This window comes from Ptychodera flava, chromosome 21, assembly GCF_041260155.1.
Source record: "Ptychodera flava strain L36383 chromosome 21, AS_Pfla_20210202, whole genome shotgun sequence".
Classification (NCBI taxonomy): Eukaryota; Metazoa; Hemichordata; class Enteropneusta; family Ptychoderidae; genus Ptychodera; species Ptychodera flava.
Genome location: NC_091948.1, coordinates 7,865,466 through 7,887,599, shown reverse-complemented (window position 1 = coordinate 7,887,599; position 22,134 = coordinate 7,865,466). Strand labels below are relative to the sequence as shown.

At 38.4% G+C, this 22,134-nt stretch overlaps 1 protein-coding gene and 1 non-coding gene across 2 annotated transcripts; both read right to left on the bottom strand.

Annotated features, from left to right (window-relative positions):
* Positions 1-166: 166 nt before the first annotated feature.
* On the bottom strand, positions 167-18,058 carry LOC139121278 (receptor-type tyrosine-protein phosphatase S-like). The gene is made up of 5 exons (XM_070686052.1): positions 17,552-18,058; positions 6,273-6,554; positions 5,006-5,371; positions 2,823-2,933; positions 167-2,040 (listed from the first exon to the last, which is right to left on the bottom strand). The coding sequence occupies exons 1-5, from the start codon at positions 17,616-17,618 to the stop codon at positions 1,856-1,858; spliced, it is 1,011 nt and encodes a 336-aa protein (XP_070542153.1). The 5' UTR covers positions 17,619-18,058; the 3' UTR covers positions 167-1,855.
* On the bottom strand, positions 13,745-13,932 carry LOC139122262 (U2 spliceosomal RNA). Its single transcript, XR_011549423.1, has one exon. It is a non-coding gene; the product is annotated as a U2 spliceosomal RNA (small nuclear RNA).
* Positions 18,059-22,134: the final 4,076 nt, after the last annotated feature.

Genomic DNA, 22,134 nt, shown 5'->3' with positions numbered 1-22,134 from the left:
CTCTCTTTGCGGCCAGCAAGACATCATTGGTGACGCTGGCGTTTTCGGTTCCCACTCGTCACCGGACACGACAAAAACACTCCATGTATGGCGTTCCTGTCAGGTAGACCGACTCATTATCGCCAGCATCGTTGCATTCGCACATTAAACTAAAACTCAGGGCGTTGCATCGCTTGTTTATTCTTCAATTTACTTAGGAACGTAACGAAATTACACACAAGATACTGGTTATCAAAATAAATAGTCGCATTCATAACACAATGTGTAGGCTACACTTAAAATATTCATCTTATTTGAAATGTAAATCTATTAAGATTACAGTAAAATGATGTTCGCCAAACAAAACCATCGCAATCAGAATGTGGTGCAACTGTTGAGGGTTCTTCACCGAAAAATCATTTAATATACAATTGAAAAGCACAGAAAATCACCATATCATAAATTCCCTTACATAGGAAGGAAATATTTCCCTTGCGTGCAGGAATTTCACAAATCTATATAAATTATTCGTGCCACTGTTTCAGGACAAGAGAGCGCCATGGAGCAAGAATGTGTGCCAAAGGTTATTACAAAAGTACAATAAATTATCATTTCCGATGCACACCGCCACCCAGTTTTCCGAATACTTTTTGAAGGAATCACAGAACACAAATGAATGAAGCATCACGTGACTTTTGGCATAGTACCTTGAACTTCACTAGAGTGAATTCGCGTCAATGATACTTAACTTCCGTAATTAAATATCTTAAGTTCGATATGACGCCTCGCCTACCCCGAATGAATCTTCATGTAATCAAAACTTCATTCGCTGTAACTTTTGTTTAAATTTCCTCCTTATATTTGTTTCTGTCGAAATTACCACTAGTATTTAAGTTACTCACACAGACTGCTATGTGTGTTGTGTTAAATATTACATCATAGCTTTGTCAATACCAGTGAATTTTGTGACGTCATACCCTCAGATTATTACTGATAATGTGTCCGATTATCCAGCATTGTGACCCAAGATGTTTTCTACATCTACAAATTCATCGACATCGCTTATAAAATGATAGCAATAATGTACCCCTTCCGGCCCATAATGGACTCCAGCAAACATTGCACTCCACAATGTACTCTGCTCCGCTTATTTTGGGTCCGCAATTGTAGTACATCACCATACTTTATAAGGAGAGTATTAAGAAAAATTACTCGGGCTTTGCACAAATATAATGATGAAAATGATAATGGAGGTTACAGCTATTGTCATAATGTCATACTTTTCACATTTAACCACTAAAGTAGTTTGTAAGTATCAGACACCCTTCGGAAGTCTGAGGAGATGTAAATCTTTAGCATAACCGTTCTTCCGTGACCAACTTTGTTCAAAGAACCAGCTTCAGCATACCGATACAGATATAAGAGAGTTCAAAAGCGATGCAGTATTATCGCTTTAATCCGTAGAAGCTGACAGTAATTTTACTGCCTCATCAACAGAAGAAGAAGGGCATTGCCATTGGGTAATAATCAAGAAATACTATTATCTTTGTCGAACATATCAACCTGTCTGTAGTCCGGGTATATGTCTGATTTATTACATGTAAAGTGTTTTTTTTGTTGAGACATCTTGAACTGTTGTGATTTTGGTGTATATTCTTTTTCGTCCAATAAAGAAAACGAGAATCATTTTTATCATTAAATAAACCCTAGAGATGTAGCAACTTTTAAGACACCATGACCAAGAATAAACTTGACGTCACTTCCATGTGAAGATCTGCGCAAAAATTGAGAGTTGCATAGATTGAGGCGAATAAAAACGATATCATTGAAAACTCCTTGAAGTCGTGGACGTCATGCCTGTTCATCCTCTTGGACACTAAGCGGCGGCTTGCGTCATTTCCGCTCGTGACGTCACCGGCGTAATTATGTTTTTGGCACACTTGAGATTATAGAGACGAACGGACGCGGCGATCACGGCAACGACAATGACTACTGATGCTACCAGACTGACGACAACCACTGCTGTGTTTACGAGGGGGCTTGATATCTGGTCCGGGTCGGCTGTCAAAATGTAAAAAAGAAATGGGATACTTTAATAATTTTGTCACTGTTGAAATTACAACGTAACATAACTCGACCGTGGCTATTAGAATAGACTTGTTCCTACATTTCAGTCGTAATTCGCCAAATTTATCATGCGGTGTACATTATTTTGGCACTGAAATATGAAAAGATCCCGGTAACTGTTACCCGACTGGTTAATAGTTCGGTCAACTGTTACCTTGATAAGTTTGAAAGCGACAACTACGCATGCACTCATTCCAAGAACCATCAAGAAAGCAGTTTTGTCCATGACCGAAATGTATGGTAACTGAGAGATTTCTCGATTTCCAATTCCAATATGGGGATATTTGTAAGGTTTATCATAAAACAGATATTGACTGGCTGTATTCGGGAAACAGCATAGGTTGGTATTTCCTCTAGCCTGTGAGTCGCAACGAGTGGTCTGTCTGCCTCGGCTTCCAGCTTTATGGAACAGATTGTCTGGGGACTACCCACATGCCCCAGGGAAATAAATGACCAGTCTTATGACCAGTCAATATGTGTATCCTCTCACATTTCTGTCAATAAATTAAATTAAAATTAAATTAAAATGAAAGACATGAAAATAAAAAGGAAAATTAAGACAAATGGCAATGTTTGTCGGACTATTATTAAAAGATTCGACATACTGTCCCCTTTTGGTTCGAAGGTATCTTCATCAAAAGGTTTCTTAGCATCAGACCCAAAAGTAAAAAAGCTGGCCACCTTTTGATCATGTACAGTTGTATTTTGAGACTTACCAATGTCACAGTTATTACCAGTCCAACCAACTGCGCAGTCGCAAGTGTAGTCCAAATATTCATCGATGCAAGTGCCATTGTTTTGACAAGGCACAGTTGCACATATATCACCTGCATTGAAGATAGAGGTCACAGGTCAGAAGTCGAAGATCATCTTACAATAATTTCCTTTTCTTGTTACAATGTATGAAGTTCTTGTAGTGCGATTAAGGGGTGACGTCAAAAGTTCAAGGTCAGTGACTTTATATTCGAAAATAAAAGAGAAATGCGCATTTTGAGAAAGTTAGCGGACGGGAGTTTTGTTCGAACACATTTATACGGCTACCCCAAACTATTACTCGCACCAAAACGCGGACTATATCAGTACTTTTGTTGCACCTGAGAATTCTATATTATGAACACGATTGGTTTTGGATAATTGGTGAAGTAAGGTCGTTTTTACCTGCAAATGTAAGCTCATCTGCTTCTTTTTAAGTTACACCACAGTCCCTCTATCCACACACGATTGTTTTTATGAGTAATTTGTAATATTGCTACATTCAGGTATATGGCACCAAGCACTTTTGAGAAATTTGAAAAATATGAAGATCCAATTATCCCAAATTAGTTCCAATCGTGTTTATGGTACACTTCTCATTTTGATATTTCAAAGCAGTCCATTTGGAATGAGGTTGGTATGTACATGTGTGTACTGAGGTAGCAAACGAGCCGTCTTTGATAGTACAGAAACATTCTATTCTCATGTTCCTTCAACACAATGAAATTTCTAGCAACATGAAAGCTGTCCGTATCTGTCCTCTCACTAAGATTTAAAAAGTTCTCCAAAACGCACACGTATTTTTCATCTCTATCAACTCAGTCCTTGCGAACACCCCTAACTCTCTTCCACTTCGCAATTCTCCATTTCCCTCTTTTCTGCGCATGATTTCGCCATCCTCCGACACCCGACGTAAAAGCCGAATTCTGACTTGGGCTTTCTTCTGAGTTGTCCGATTAGCATAGAATAAAGTTTCCTTGCAGCCGATGATAAATTTTACTCGCCTACCTGCCAAAAAACCTGCTTCAGAACATCGCTTTTCACGTGTTCAACCCATGGCCTTCCCACTAAGCATCATAAAAACAAGACGGCGCGCTGCTCAACTTGTACGCATGGACGAAAGATCATGTTCAGTGAAATGTAAAAATATATGCAAATAATGTTCGACCGATTTTTAAAAGGTTATGAACGTTTTTAGGTCATAGAATCTTAAATAACAACCCGGAATGAGTGATATTTTTCAGTATCAGTTTTCTTGTATAAAAGAATTTATCTCACAAAGATTGAAATGATATAATATTATAATAGTTTCAATACTTAAATTGACCCTGTAATAGTCCATCATTTGTGTTCGTTGACATTGAACGAACCTGGCGATTGGTTAAATATTGAGGCAATTACGGGGTTTTAGTCCTATTTTGAACTTATAAGTGTTTTGGGCGAATAGCCTATCACTTCCACGGGAACAATGATGAAGATTATAAAACTAATTGCAATTATTATTTATTTTGTTTCTCTCGTATCACAATATTAGAATGGACAAAGTCAAACTGTCCGAAGTTATTTTGGTTAGATTTTGCTTATTTGACTATGGATACTAACAATATCGGTTGAAATACATCGTTGTTTGTTGTTGGTCAACGGATTTCAACTCTCGACAACTTGAACTCGTTGGTGTTTGCACTCTGCTTACGTATCGTTATAACTGTAAATGTTTGCACGTCGTTCTTGTTCTCATTTCCGGCTATTTCTCAGTTTTCTAATTTTCAGCATGTCCAATGTCGCTTTAATTACTTGCTATAATGGTCGCTTTTCAAAAGTTTACTAAAGCCTTATTAATTGGAATAATGCGCAAACTTATTCTGCGTGATTTCTTTATCTGATCTTAACTGTGCGTTTACAGTAATTAATGGCATCGTCATCAACCGTCTCATTATTAAAATAACGCGCATGTTAGTGTATTTGTGATATTGATCATCCACACATTTAAACAAACCTCAGAGTTGTACATCTGTTGTTCCTAAAATGGCAACACTTAATTATCGGTATATAAAAAAGTTGGCCCGGACGTTGCGGATTATTTCGAAAGGAAGCAAACGCCACTATTTCACACAAAAAGCTCGTAGAATGTATCGCCTTCTCCTACCTTTTCCTTGCGTAGTGTCCATGAAGTTTGTTTTCGTCACCGTTGTTGGTGCTGTTGTCGTTATCGGCATAAACGTACTCTCTTGAACGACATCACTTGCAGGGCCATCTCCCACGGACGTGAAAGCCAGAACAGAAAAATCGTAGGCAGTACCAGCATCGAGTCCGGTTACGTTTACCACTGTTGTCGTTTCCTCCAAAACTTCAACGCGATGTTCATCTTGGGGAGTGCTTTCCATGTTGTAGAGAACGCGATAACCAAGAATCACGCCATTTTTGCTGTCTTCAACCACCTCTGACCAAGTAACAGCAACGGCGTGAAAAGAGAGAGCATTTGCTGTGACGTCGGGAGGTGGCGCACTCGGACCTGGAAGAAGACACCGCGCATGAAGTGAGAAGATTTGTAACAGGAATATTTATGAGGATGGTGACAAGAGATCGATTTGTATTTATTGTATTTGTAGGCCACTACAGGTGAAGGGATAATGTGAGTTCAACGACAAATAGTACTCCTGTACCTTACTTTTAAGTTCTTCTAATAACACGAGTGGAACTATTTTGGGATAATTGGATCTTCATATTTCTCAAATTTCTCAAAAATCTTAGGTGCCCTATAGCTGAATGTCTCAATATTACAAATTACTCACAAAAACAAGTGTGTAACTTAAAAAGAAAAGCAGATTAGCTTACATTTGCATATTTTAAAGACATAACTTCACCATCTAATTATCCCAAATTAGTTCCAATCGTGTTTAATAGTGATCACGGCTGGTCGACTTAATGTTTATAAAAATTTTAGGGCTGATGTGCAGCATCTCGGTAGCTGATATCCAATTGGGTGGCTGAATCTTACCGTTGTAATTAAATACTACGAAAAAACTCCCTAAGTTGCTGTGAATAGTGACAATCGACCAATCATATATAACCTTCCGAGCACGCTGCACATCAGCAGGAATTTTAGCACGTATGTAATGACACACGTTAAAAAAAATGATCGAAAAAAAAGAACTGGGACTATTTTGCAAAATTACCCGATGAAAGAAGAAAAGCGATTTGAAACTATTTTTTGTTGCACGCGGATTTTCGCTTATGCGCAGTAGACTCATTACATGAAATGACTACACACTGGTGATAAAGGATCATCCGATTACGAAAGGATTTAAACAGAACGAGATGTCCATTTAAATGTTCTGATTTGCCCTCTACGAGGTTATTACTAAGCAATATGAGAAAAAGGAAAGACGAAGGAAAACAACTTATTGACTTACTGTCCTCTAGTGTCCTGCAGTAAATGAACTCAATCGTCCCAAGTGCTGTGCCTGGACCTTGACACTGCGCGAGTATTTGATACTCCCTGTACGGTTTTAAACTGTCAAATATTGTTTCTGTTTCATTCGGACTGACGTCGTTTATCTGCACTATGCTTGAATCTAGTCCACATTTGATCTTGTACCCAGTTAAATCTGGATCTGTGACGGCATTCCATGTAACCTTTATAGACGTTGAACTCAATGCCTCTGCCGACAATCCTGTTGGTGGCGGTATACTACCTGAACGCACAGAAATAATCTGAGTTGAGAAGATTATTAGCCTTTTGGATTAAGGGGAGATTTATGCTGTAAAAACCTGTACTGCTCTCCCCCTAGAACTTCATAATTAATATCAAATCTTCTAGTACACATTACTATATTATTTGTTATAGTTCGTGAGGGTCAATGCGTGGGACACATGTTCCTGTTCTCAGTTAAATATTCGAGTCCTCGCCTATAGTGCTGGTGAGGTATGTTTGGACATTCTGCAACTATTGAAACATTTTCATTAGTATTTCATGGCATTTAACGCGCACAATATTAAAAGCTCTGTAAATTTCATCCATCACAGTGTCTACATTTCACTGAATAGATTGAAAAGATGTCTGATCATGGAATGTCATTTGAATTTGACATTGCTTCGAATTGATGAATCAGAGAAGGTATACTCACACCAGGTATCGTAACAAGCTACCAACGTGGGCAAGACTGAATAAAACTTGACCAATACTACGCTATAGTACAATTCGCAATTTTCCCTAAAGGGCATGTTTGTTACCCGTAGACAAGCACTGGTTTCTCTCATATGAAGGGCGTGCTTTCAGGTGTGTCCCATAGCGCATTATTGTATGCAATAAAAATAATATTGCATGCAGAGTCAGCCTCATGAGAATTTGAACAGAATTCACTCAGTGGTTTCAAAATATACCTGAGCTGTGTGACCGTCGCTAAAACATATGTGTAGGGGTTCACGTATTATTAGCCACCTTATTTATTAGCTAAACAACGACTCATATCGTTATTAGGCATTTCATCAAAAACGTGCCAACAGACCTGACCCGACTTGCAGCATTTCATTATCTTGACAATGTTTGCTTTGAATTAGTAAACATAAGGTCGTGGCAGATCGTGATCGTGAATTTTACTTCTTTATATCGGTATGCAGTCACAGTAGAGGTGCCTGTACAATGCACATAGTATTGCTATTTCCATCCCAGTACTGTCGTCCTGTAAACATCAAATGTTGACTAACACATTATCCCCGAGTTTTGAAAGCGAATATGACTTTTCATGGATTCATCATCCATTCAGACCAAACACCTGCCAGTATTACTTGCTGTTTGATTTCCTTATCAAAGAACATGATTTACACTACTTGCTAGTGTCTATAAGACACGACTTGTGAATTAGAAAAGTCATGTACATGACTTTGACTTGTCTTCCTTTGATTTCATGGCATCAGGAATGGCTTGAAGTCATACAGCACGTAGACACACCGCAGTCGAATTGTAAAACGCCTTGACACTGTAAATGTCTTACCTCATCGAACGATACAGCGAAGTATATGTTATGCAAGAGGTGCCCCCACTCGCCTGCTTTTTTAATAACTTTTCAGCCTTTAACTACAATGGTTTGGACCAAATACATTGTTATCTGTAGTGACTATGGACCTCTTGATAGGGAATAAGGGGTGCACAGGCTAGAGGAATCATGTGTGGAACACTGTCACAATCTTGATATGAAAACGATAGGGATAATATTGACAAATAAACTTTTTGTTTTCTTTGATTCTTTTATACTTTGTTAATTTTTTATAACATTTTTATATCTTTTATTTTGTTTGCTATTAGACTTCATTGTCTTTGTAACACTTATTGGATTTTAATTCTGTATGTTTAATTAAGACCCATGGGAGATTACAGCCTTATTGGGTAACTTTAACTCGATTTGAGCATGTAAATGGGTAATCCTTTAATATAAAATGAATAAATAAATAATAGGGTTTTCTCAGGGCCCTGCATAGCTTTCAGGAGCGACTGGTCCTGTGAATTCTATATATTTTGTGAAATTTTCAAGTGTGAGTTCGGGTTCTTCAGTCTTATCGAAACGGCAATACATTTGAGTTGATGAAATTTGACGTTGCTATGTGAAACATTCCAGCCCTTATCGCTAACTTAAATCTCGGAGACTCTAGATTGCTGATGTTTACCGTAAATGCAGTTCTATTCTTTCCAATGATTTAATCATATGTGAAGACCCAGCCAGCTCATCAACCGAGTATCTAGGATACGGAATAAAGAATAAGGATTTTGACAACATGAAGAATGTTTGACGTTCAAATCGGACATGGTGACACGTTTCAACTTTATTTTCACACATGCGCACACCACTTTATCGACTTAGAAGTATCTCTCACAGACGTTTCAAAGGTCTCGAGTGATTTATTGGCAGCATCAATAGTTCAGTTTAGCCTCTTTCCATCCTCAATCAGTCAGTTCAGAGGCAATATCGTTCACCGACAATATCCACTAAGGGATTAGAAATGTTGTTTTGACCGTTGAATTAAGCTATTTTGCCAAGCAAGTCTCAGATTGTTACACCGATAGGGGCGTTCATACTATAGTCGGGAGTGGGTTGGTAAAAATCTTCTAGCTTCTCTGTCAAAATTATTGAACATCACTGCCCACTGAAGATGAGAAAGTCTTGAATGCAACTCGTCAGTTTGTTATATCCCGTGTTACTGTTGACATTTGACTTCAAGTCGAGGCCCGGTTTTGATTATCAACACTAACAATGCGCATGCGCAAACATACAGTCAATGTTTATATATATATATATATATATATATATATATATATATATATATATATATATATATATATATTATATATATAATCCATGGTATTTTTCTCTGTTTGACGTCATCGTATACGAGTGTTTTTTTCGCGGAGCCGTACAACTTCGAGCCGAAGGCGAGAAGTTGTGCGGCTCCGCGAAAACGCGAGTATACGATGACGTCAAACAGAGAAAAATACCATGGGATTATATATTTATCACATGAACAGTCTTCTTATTTTTCTTTTGACGTGAATGGATCAAAATTATCGTAACAAATTGCATGAATTTCGTCGCGATTTGTGTTTTACTTACGCGGATTACTTTCATTTAAAGAGCAAAGTCACCCAGGAGATACTTTCATTCATAAATCCCATCAAGCTGAAATTTGCTACATCAAATGGTATCTCCACCAACCAGACTTACGGATTCTGTCACGTGAACCTGTCAATCATTGTCTCGCCCTCTACCGATGCCAAGGCAAGTCGGCCATCGGTACGGTGGACATAACTTTCATCATGCTAGCGACGGATAGCCATAGTATTCAGAGTTATTCAGAATATTTAAAAATAGTTTATGAAGTAAATGCAACGACACGATCGAAACAGTAATTCTCATTCTCAGAGATTCCGTGGCTTTTCAAAATATCACACAAGTTTACGACCGTGGCGAGCGCGAAAGATTCCGTTCGATGACACACAGAGTGTACCTCATTGTATGTTTATGCCCACAACGCTGCCGTCACCGGTCTCTGCCATGCCGGTGTCAACTCGTTGATCCCGATCTCGGTCGTCAATGTTTTCGTCTTAAGGACTTTGATGTTTGCAGTGACATATATCTCACCCGTAGATACTCCAAATTTTACTTGACGGAAACTCTTTTGAGTGTTGTCTGAGTCAACTTTCGAAGTACATCGGATTCCACAGCGCTGCACTGTACAGCTCAACAGCTGATGTCTTCGCTAGTGCTACAGCCTTTACGCCGCGCTACAGGTCTGATTCCCAGCAAGAATTTACGGAATTGTTTGTATGATGAAGGAAATTTATCGTTGTTAGTCGAATGACTTTATGCTTGTGCCTGTATGTCGCTTTCCCGAAGATTATACTGTAATCATTTATTCAGTTGAACTTCCGTTGAGGTGTAGATTTCAGGTTTATCGCCAACCGGGATCGCCAGGTACGACGTCCACATTGAACTTTACGAGGCGACTCGACTGGATCAGCGGTATCCCCATTCGATTCTCGGGAACAGCAATAGTTTTAGCGACTCGAAATTTCGCTGGACATGCCTTCTATGTTTCCATGTGTGGATTTATCGGGGCACCTTTTTTGTAAAAATGTCATGAGAGCACGGCATCGATCACGACAAATCGGTCTGTGTTCACGTCGCGACCCACACGCATGAACGGTACCATGCAAGAAAAAAGTTCCGGTTGATGACGTACAACAGGGGTAATTCGGATTTCTTATCCGTCCTGTTCTACGTCACACAGGTGAAAATTCGGGCCACTTCATGTGATAAATATATATATATATATATATATATATATTATATATATATATATATATATATATATATATATATAATATATATATATATATATCTGTTACAATCTGGAATTAAAATTCAATTGTTAATGATACATTGCTACTACCTGAAAATATATACACTCTGTATTGACAAAAATATCATAAACAGTGAACCTATGTCACATTGCTTATCGTTCCCAAATATTTGTTATAAGACTGTTGAAAATCAAAATAAACACATCTAAATAAAAGTATTATCTGAAATAAATCTTAATTAAAAACAGTTTACACAATGGAATAAAAATAGTCTCTGTCAAGAGTCAAATATCTTAAGAAATGTGTTTGGCTTTAAAACACAGTTCAATTTTAAACACTGCCAAGTGTTTTATGAGAACGTTGTTCATACTGAAACTGTTATAGTGTACTTCATGTACATATATATCTGAAGCAGATCTTACTTTGATACAAAGCCACATTGAGTGACAATAAAGTGTCAAGTATCGTACGCTTTTCGACATAATGTATTGACTGAGCCATGTCTTTTAGTTTGCACTTGATATCTGTCGAAGTTCAGTTAAAAGACGCCTGGATCCTGCCTCTACCACTCTGCTGGTAAAAGCCATGTTGAGACAAGGTATTTATAAGACTTGCCAAAGCAAGATAATAAGACAATCGTGTTCAGACTATAGTGTACCGAGTTCAGAGAATCAAAACACACGGAGACACCTTATTCCCCCTCCCCCTCAACTCCCAGAATGTTTCTCTGGAAAAGGCTTTTTGACAAGGTGGGCATTTTCTTAAAAATAAGTGATTTCCCCTTTGGTGCTGAAAAACCGTAATCCATTCCCATTTTTAAAATTTCAGACAACTTACTTTTAGCCCTTTCACTACAATGGTATGGCCCAAACGCATTGTTATCTTTGGTGATTGTGTACCTCTTCACAGGGAATAAGGGGTGAACAGGTTAGAGGAATCATCGGTATACAATGCATGTAGAACACTGTGCCTAATCTTAATATGAAAACGGTAAAGTTTTCTCAGGGCCTTTCATAGCGTTTTGGAGCGACTGGTCCTGTGAATTCTGTTGATTTTGTGAAAGATTCTAGTCTTGGTTCAGGCTTCTTCAGTCTTATCGAAACGACAGTATATTTGAGTCGATGAAATTCGACTATGCAATGTGAAAGATTCCAATCAATATAGCTAACTTAATTCTGACAGACTCAATAAATTGTTGGTTTCCTTATCTGCAGTTCTATTCTTTCAAATGATTTAATCATCGGTACATGAGCTCACTGAACGAGTACCTAGGATACGGAGTAAAGAGTAATGATTTTGGCAACAAGAAGAATGTTGGACTTTCAAATCGGACATAGCAACACGTTTCAACTCTAATTTCAAACATGCGCATGCCACATTTTTCGACTTTGAAGAACATCTCTCACAGTCGTTTCAAAGCTTTCGAATGATTCATTGGCAACATCAATAGTTCAGTTTAGCCTCTTTCCATCCTCAATCAGTCAGTTCAGAGGCAATATCGTTCATGCACCGACAATATCCACTAAGGGATTAGAAATGTTGTTTTGGCCGTTGAATTAAAGTATTTTGCCGAGCAAGTCTCAGATTATTAAACGGACTTAGAGGAGTTCATACTATAGTCGGGAGTGGGTTTGCAAAAATCTTCTGGCTCCTCTGTCAAAATTATTGTACATCACTGCCCACTGAAGATGAAAAGTCTGAAATGCAACTTGTTGTGTTGTGATATCTACTGTTATTGTTGACAATTGACTTCAAATCGGGGACTGAATTTGATTATCAACATTAACAATGCGGTGCAAACATACAGTCAATGTTGACAGGTTGATTACTGGGTATTTCAACAAGCTGTGAGAAGTAAACCTAGAAACTATTGCTGATACTGAGAGCCAAGCGCTGAAGTACAGTTATTAGGCTTTTAATTACGCATATGTTTCACTGAGCAATATATATATATATATATATTTAAATCTAAAATTAAAATTCAATTGTTAATGATACATTGCAACCACCTGCAAATATATACACTCTGTATTGAAAAAAAACTTAAATTAGCGTAATATGGACCCACTTATCAGAGAACCTATGTCACCTAGCTTATTATTCCCTAATATCTGTTATAAGGCAGTTGAAAATTGAAATAAACATATCTAAATAAACGTATTATCTGAAATAAATCTTAATTTAAGACAGATTACATCATGGAGTCAAGAGACAATTATCTTATGCTATATGTGTGGGTTATAAAACATAATTCAATGTAAACACCTCAAAATCTTTTGTGAGAAAGCCGTTGATACTGAAACTTTTATAGTGCACGACATGCAAATGTATATCTGAAGCAGATCTTACTTTGATACAAAGCTAAAATTGAGTTAAAATAAAGTGTCAAGTATCGTACGTTTTGCGACATACGAGTCCATGTATCATGTATTGACTGAGCACTGTCTCGTAATTTGCACTGACGTCTGTCGAAGTTGAGTTAAAAGACGCCTGGATCCTGCCTCTACCACTCTGCTGGTAAAAGCTATAATGAGACAAGGTATTTATAGACTTGCCAAAGCAAGTTAATAAGACAATCGTGTTCAGGCTATAGTGTACCGAGTTCAGAGAATCAAAACACACGGAGACACCTTATCCCCCTCCCAGAATGTTACTCTGGAAAAGGCTTTTTGTCATGGTTGGCATTTTCTTAAAAGTCAAGTGATTTCCCTTTTGGTGCTGAAAAACCGTGAGCCAAATTTCAGACAACTCGTAGTTTTTCTTTTACTTTTAGCCCTTTCACTACAATGGTTTGGCCCTCTTCACAGGGAATAAGGGTTGAGCAGGTTAGAGGAATCATTGGTATACATGTAGAACACTGAGTCCAATCTTAATATGAAAACGATAGGGTTTTCTCAGGGCCCTGAATAGCGTTTAGGAGCGACTGGTCCTGTGAATTTTATTGATTTTGTGAAATTTTCAAGTGTGGGTTCAGGCTTCTTCAGTCTTATCGAAACGGCAGTACATGTTAGCAGGTGAAATTAACTTTGTTTTTGGTGGACCGTTCCCGGAGGTACTGCAATACGGTGTCAATCCATGGCCAGGACGAAGCAAGCCCCCATTCCATGGCCCAATTCCAAAAATCAGTTTAATTTCGACCCGCTCGGTGAGCAACGTATCAGATATTAAGCTGATAAGAACAGATACTACACATCTTAGCCAAAAGGCCGAGAAGCGATAGGTTAAATTAACTTTGCTATGTGAAAAATTCCAGTCAATATAGCTAACTTAATTCTGACAGACCCAATAAATTGTTGGTTTCCTTATGTGCAGTTCTATTCCTTCAAATGATTTAATCATCGGTACATGAGCTCACTGAACGAGTACCTAGGATACGGAGTAAAGAATGAGGATTTTGGCAACAAGAAGAATGTTGGACCTTAAAATCGCAGAAATCGGACATAGCAACACGTTTCAACTCCAATTTCAAACATGCGCATGCCATATTTTTCGACTTTGAAGTACAGACGTTTCAAAGGTTTCGAATGATTTATTGGTAACATCAATAGTTCAGTTTAGCCTCTTTCCATCCTCAATCAGTCAGTTCAGAGGCAATATCGTTCACCGACAATATCCACTAAGGGACTAGAAATGTTGTTTTGACCGTTGAAATTTTGCCAAGCAAGTCTCAGATTATTAAACGGACTTAGGGGAGTTCATACTATAGTCGGGAGTGGGTTTGCAAAAATCTTCTGGCTCCTCTGTCAAAAATATTGAACATCACTGCCCACTGAAGATGAAATAGTCTGAAATGCAGCTTGTCGTGTTGTGATATCCAGTGGTATTGTTGACAATTGACTTCAAATCGGGGACTGAAATTTGACTATCGACATTAACAATGCGCATGTGCAAATATACAATCAATGTTGACAGGCTGATAATTGGGTATTTCAACAAGCTGTGGGAAGTACACCTAGAAACTATTGCTGATACAGACAGCCAGGTGTAAATGTAGAATTAAAATCCAATTGTTAATGATACATTGCCACTACCTGCAAATATATACACTCTGTATTGACAAAAAAAACCATAAATTAGCGTATTATGGACCACTTATCAGGGAACCTATGTCACCTAGCTTATTATTCCCTAATATCTGCTATAAGGCAGTTGAAAATTAAAATAAACATATCTAAATAAACGTATTATCTGAAATAAATCTTAATTTAAGACAGATTATATCATGGAGTCAAGAGTCAAATATCTTATACTATATGATATGTGTGGGTTATAAATCATGATTCAATGTAAACACCGCCGTTGATACTGAAACTTTTATAGTGCACTTCATGTAAATGTATATTTGAAACAGATCTTACTTTGATAGGGAGCCAAAATAGAGTGAAAATAAAGAGTCAAGTATCGTACGTTTTGTGACATATGAGTCCACGTATCATATACTGACTAAGCACTGTCTCGTAGTTTGCACTGATGTCTGCCGAAGTTCAGTTAAAAGACGCCTGGATCCTGCCTCTACCACTCTGCTGGTAAAAGCCATGATGAGACAAGGTAGTTATAGACTTGCCAAGACAAGTTAATAAGATTATCGTATTCAGACCATAGTGTAATGAGTTCAGAGAATCAAAACAAACGGAGACACCTTATTATCCCCATAATGTTACACTGGAATGAGCCTTTTTGCAAGGTTGACATTCTAGTAGAAATCAAACGACACCTCCCCCCGGTACTGAAAAACCCGTAACCAATTCCCATTTTTCAAATTTCAGACAATCCGGAGTTTTGCTGGCCTTCCCCGCCTGTAATAATATAACGATCCCCTAAGGTAGCGTTCAACTCGAAAGTGGATGACTTTGCTCAAAGTTTCCTCAATGAAAATTTCAACTTATTCTCTTATCAAATCAATGATAAAAAATACAAGTGGTCGCCGTAATAGTTCTTTATTCTCATTAACCTCTATTTCATTAAACTAAAAATTATGTAAAGTCAATGAGAAAAATATGATTTTCGATTTGCAAGATCCTGAGACGGTGAAAATTTTATCTTCTCCTCATCTAATAAGCCCCCGCCAGCGGTAGACAAGAATAATACACGGGGAAATTTTGAAAGTCAGAATATTTGTCTCCGAGGCGCATTCTACCTGGAATAGACCCGTAACAGACAACTGAAAATGACCGCCATCCCTGTGTTAACCCTATGACTGATCTGAAACTTCTTATAGGAAAAATCTGCCCCTGACCCAAGATCATACATTCACATATTTCCCAAACCGGTGCCATGGAAACTTCAGTGAAACCTCCAAATAATGTGTATGAGCGTCCTTCGACGTGTCATTTGTTGGTAAACCCCGATGAGAGCACGCAACTACTTGAAAAAACACACAGAAGCACCGCAAAGACAACACCTCCAGAACACATAAAATATAATGGGAATGTTTGTCAGCCTCCAAAACAAATATCCAATCTTATACCCAGGTGGTATTTTATATTTGGTCAGGCCTCATGCTTTCAATCTCAATACCAACAGCATTGTTGAAAATATTATTAGGGACGATTAGACCCATGGAGGGGAAAATATCTTTGTTCCACAATTATGGCACAGAGCACGTTTCGTCTTTGTCACAACCTACGGCGGAAACCATTCCAATTGTGTCGAGGACAAACCACAAATATTGACCTGGCAAAACTATAATAAAGTACAATGAAAATAGGTTAAACTTGTTTAGCAACGGAGACAGGCAACAGGCGGAGAAAGCACCCCCATCACGCCGAGTTGGCTGACCTCAAGGGGCCCGGTCTACCTACCAGGCTAACCCATTGATTGATGGAACAAAATGTTGCCCGTCTAATAATATAATCAACTCGTGACCGAATACCACTTCAGCTGATGAAGTTTCCCCGTTAAACTGCATGGCGTTGTTTGGTTGCGGCGGTCCACAGCTTTTAATAATAACCGTGTAATGAGCCATATTTGAAATCCCCGGATCAGAAATAAAGTGACCGTCGTTCATATATTGATGCCGTTTCAAAGTGCGTGGTTTAACCAAGGATCAATGGCATTCGTTAACAGTGTAAAGCATTTGTTTTTAAATCGATCGGAATAAATATCACTGCCGTCGCAAAGGCTTTGTTTTCTTTTGTTTGTAAAACCGGAGGTGTTTTTTCAACGATTTGCCTTAAGTGTTTTGATTCCCTGTCTGTCTGATGTATGTGTATCAATGTTGAACAGAATTATCGGCACTCCAGGAAACTTGACAACGCAAAAAAATAAAATTCTTATGCCTTGTCGAACTCATGGATTTTTTTCCCAACGTGACGCAAACGATAGTTAGGTGGGAACTTGGATTTTGTCATCCCACGTAATCGTGATGTCATGTCTCTACAATTCATCTGATTACATGGTCATTTTCACGACAAAAACACAATTCACACGTTTGAAAACGATCTCTACTGTCATACATGCAACGCTCAATGTCAGCTGGCACTGTTGCGCGATTTTAGCCTTGCTCCGTGAACTCAAAATATTTCACCTGGGACATCGGAATGTCCGTTGCAGATGCACTAGGCTGGTCATAAGTGTTGAAGTTATTTTGGGATGGTAAGTATGTTGCAGTACCTGGTAAATCTAACATTGTTCGAGACAACTGCTTTAATATTGACAGAACACTTTGCTCGCGATCGAACAGAAGAAGAGCGTTAGAAAAAGAAACATAAAATATCAATCCAGTTAACATAACACCGTTTAAAATAAGCTAAAGGATGGCTATCGAATGACTAAAAAGCACTTGTCGCCGTTTCGTCAATTAGTAGTTGGAAAGCTAAAACATTTGTTTTACTTTACCTTGGCCGAGGGAAAAGACGGAAATTCCAGTTAATAGTTGCAGTAGGTGTATGAATGTTACCCTCATCTCCCTGGGTTTTCGGCCTGACGGAACTCTCACTTCAAAAGTCGAGGATGATATTCTCAAATGATTCTTTGATCGAAATCGTCAACGCCAAGCTCCAGGCCCGCCCCAGATCCGAAGGAAAGCTAAAAGCTCGAACGGTTGGTACGCATTACTTATACGCCTAGTCGGCAAAATACCGCTTGGTGTGCGTCGCCAAGTTTGTTTGTTTATCGTTTGTATTCTTGAACAATTATGATGATGTATTTGTCAATCTGGTGTCACTTGCACGACCGTAATCACGTGACCAAAACCTTCCAATCAATTAAAATCTCCGCGTAGCACTAAATCATCCATACATCTTATTTTTCAGTACAGCAGCAATGGTCTGAAAGTCCTCGGCTTCTCTCGATTCCAGCAAACGCGGAAGTCGTGCAATACGTAGAACAACTCTGAGTCTGGCTACGTATGTACGTACATGCATACATACATGCATACATACACAGATACGTAGATACATACAGAGATATAGGCCTATACATAGATATATACTAAAATACATAGATAGATAGATAGGTAGGTAGATATATAGATAGATCGATAGGCAGATAGAGATAGATAGATAGATAGATAGAGAGATACATACATACATACATATATACATACATACATACATACATACATACATACATACATACATACATACATACATACATACATACATACATACATACATACATACATACATACATACATACATACATACATACATACAATGAGTGAGTGAGTGAGTGAGATGTTAGTGTATCGACACCCCCGAAGTTCCACTACTTCTTCTGTGTTTGTCACCTGACTGTAAAATGAGGGGGTTGTTTAAATACCCGCCCCTCGAGGTGGTGGTGCGGGTAGAGGTGTCTTGGTCTCAGCACGTGTTTCTTCTATTGTTAATTTTATTTTAAAAGGTTTGAATATGATATATATTGCCAATAAAGATTTATGCTACCAAGCCTTGGTGTCTTGGTTTTATATTAGCACTGGTTTTGTAAATATTTCTTTTTCTTCTTCACTGTGCCATGTATTTTGCCTTTGGCAATCTTACGCGAAGTTTTATCACCCCCTTAGTTGCTTTGATTTCCTAATGCGCCAAAGCAAGCAAGGGTAAGTTACTAATCTGTGGACGCTGTTACCAGATTATCTCTGATTAACTCTGACAAAGTCAACGACGAACACATCAGCAAGGTGTCTAGTGTGTGCCTATTACTGTACCCTAGCCATCCCAGTAAAGTATTTCAAAGAAAACAGTTTATATCTCTTACGTACCATCCCTAGTCCCCTTCATTAATTTGGTCTGCCAATCACCAACTCGTTAGCAGCTCATAAGGTAAAAGACGGATTTACCTTATGAGCTGCTAACGAGTTATTTATTCAGGGCGATAAGCCCCCGCGTTGGTAATCGGCAGATCAAATTAATGAAGGGGATTAGGGAGGGTAATTAAGAGATGTAAAATGTTTTTTTGGAATACTAGTACTTTACTGAGATAGCGAGGCACTTTTGGCGATCCCAAGGATCGCCTTTGTTCTAGTATGTATGATGATTATAGAGATGTGATAGCCTTTCGTTTTCCAGTGAAATTGTAATCTAATAAGCAAATTTTGTGATGAAACAATCTGGTGCCAACACAGGCCTTTACGTTATAGTCACACATGCGACATAGGTTAGCTGCAATAATTGTAGCCTTGGTTGGCCGTGGGGATTGGGCTTCTGTCGTGCGGCTCAGTCGCGCCATGCATCAGGCGCGAGCCGCACGACAGAAGCCCAATCCCCACGGCCAACCAAGGCTACAATTATTGCAGCTAGACATAGGTAAGAGTTGTATAATGAACAAAGGTTAATACATGGCATTTATTGATCATACTCACCTAACTTGTAGACGAATAATACCTGCAATACCCTGTGGATTATCACCAGATTAACTTTGACAAAGTCAACAACCAACGCATTAGCAAGAGAAAAGTAAATCCGGTGATAATCTGGTGACAGCGTCCACAGATTAGTAATTTATCATTGCTTGCTAAGGCACATTATTAAAATAAAATAAACAATAGCGACAAGAAACCTGTGCTGAGACCAAGACACCTCTACCCACACCCCCGTCCCTGAGGACGGGCATTTAAACAATCCCTTATGGTTTGACCTAGATCTCGAGTAGCGCTTTCAAAGTCTTGAAAGATCATGTAAAACAAATTGAAAATAAAAATAAATGACAAGTTTGTTTAGATATCCTGACCCATTTGATTTCACAATGGTGAAAGATTGCGCGATGTCGCTAAATCTTACACATTTTCGGAATGGCCTGGTTAGAACATGAATCAAATCACAGACAGTATAATTCTTCCTCCTCTATTAATTGTCTATGATAAAACTAACACCCTGTCAAACACTATCGATATAAACTGCTGTAAGATGCTACATTGCTGTAGAATTTAACCTAACTTGTGACTTGTGTCTCGGTTCACGGATCTGGTGACGTACACAGGAAAACATTGTGGACCCAATGTCCACCGTTTGATATATGCCAGAATTCCTATTTCCTATCTGCATTTCCGTATAGTTTAGTGGAAGTTTCAAATATACAATATACTTTCGTTGAGATTTCAAAACTCTGTGTCAGTTTCAGAGCCTAAGACACTATATAGCGAAAAATACACTTAAAAACAAGTTATCTGGTCAATATTAGCTAACTCGCCGATTGAGCTGAATACTTTGGCGATGTAAAATTGTCAATCAGACATTGAAAAGAATGTGATAAATACACGAGTTCTGTCAAACATAAATCTATATTTTATGTAATGCAATTCTTGTCGATATCATGGTCGTATCCAATCAAAATGAGCCAAAGCCTTTTTCTTATGGTGATCGATACAATAATCGAGAATGGAAAATAGTGATACCCGACTGATTCAGGATTTTATCGACAAAAAAAGGCTACACATGAAGGGAATTAGCTTTGTACCGTGCTGTGATGTGAAGCCGAATTGTATAGTGGTATGTTCTCTAAGCGTGCATGATCATACACAATATGGCCGGCGCATGCAATATCAGCCTTACCTTGGAGAACATAGGAACATTTATCTGTATGTATAGTCTCAGAGTACAAGTAGCACTAAATAATGCATAGTATCGAAGTTGGAAATTACTATCTGCCTGGGGCAGGTAAATTTTTGCTACTTGGTATACAGTATGGTAGGAACAATAAGAAGAGTAGAAACAATCTTCTAGGGTTATAATAACTCCCAAATATTACCTGCCCGGATTTCGAAGTTCCTACTCAGTGAAAAGCACCTATTCATCGTTAAACATCGGTCAATCTATCGTAACTTTTCCTTCAGCACAAGACGAATTAAAAAAATAATTCGTTTTACTCTTTAAAATGTATGTCTGGCCCACAAAATATGTTTCTAATACAAAGAGACGTCTTCATGCCATTTTTACATCCCAATTTTCCGACCATTTTCTCGCTAAAACCCTGCTGTAAATCGCTTTCAATTACCTCTGAGTGTTTGGGACTGAAATTGAAGACATTGAAGACAAATATTTGACTGAAGTGACATGAAATGGTCACTGCAGGTATACGGAGATGTCGGAGGCCGATTACATGCTGCTATTATGGACTATCTTAAAGCTAATTCGTATCAGAACCGATTACGATTTTGCAAAACTGGCCTCACAATACAAGTACAGTACAAGTGAAAAATAACCATCAAACCTATCATCCTATGAGGGCGCTATTCTTTTGAACTTCAGTGATATTTCCGGTTAGAAATATTTCGAGTTTCATCGATGTACTGTATATATTCAACACACTGTCAACATGACGCGAGGGATTATTATGGTATGTATCTGGTTTGATTGATTGATGATATCTGGTGTAGTCGCTGATGTGGTAATTTTCGATGAGCTACGTTGTGTTTGTGGGAAGATCAGATGCAGGGTGAACACGGATCAGTGGAAGAGATAGGAATCGGTTGGAAGGTAGTAAGTTTCACTGAAAATCAGACCGAAAATCAGACCGAAAACGACGTATGAATCACGTCTACGTCTCCAAAACTGTATTTTCATCACTCCCTGTCCGTACAGCATTGTGAAGATAACAGAAGTTGTAATACAGAAGATTGTAATTCATACTTCTGAGTAAAGGAGGTGTTTATTTCTGCTGAACAATTTTTATTTGCAAATTTTACATAAAAGTTCCATGACCTAATGGGATGACGGTCTCTCGATATCACAATCTATGCAACTGCTCAGAGACAGAAAAATCTGTTTTAAAGCTTGCTGAAACAAGGATTTCTGCATGCGAGCCACACTTTCCATGAGGCTGCTTTCACAAAAAAGGTGAGGAGTGGGGGTTGGGGGTTGGAGGAATTCAGGGAAGATTCAAAAAATTTTGGGGTAGTAGAGGGAATGACTTGGAAGTTTTGCTCTGCCTATAGGGGTGGCTTGAAAAGTTTTGGATCCCTATGACTTTTACATTTCCCAATT

What these genes read in the sequence shown, in the direction of transcription:
- LOC139121278 (XM_070686052.1), bottom strand. Translation starts at nt 17,618, where the DNA reads ATGAGGGTAACATTCATACACCTACTGCAACTATTAACTGGAATTTCC. An exon ending in CTGCAGGACACTAGAGGACA is followed by an intron (nt 5,372 to 6,272) that starts GTAAGTCAATAA and finishes GTCTTCTTCCAG; the next exon opens with GTCCGAGTGCGCCACCTCCC. An exon ending in GGACACTACGCAAGGAAAAG is followed by an intron (nt 2,934 to 5,005) that starts GTAGGAGAAGGC and finishes TCTTCAATGCAG; the next exon opens with GTGATATATGTGCAACTGTG.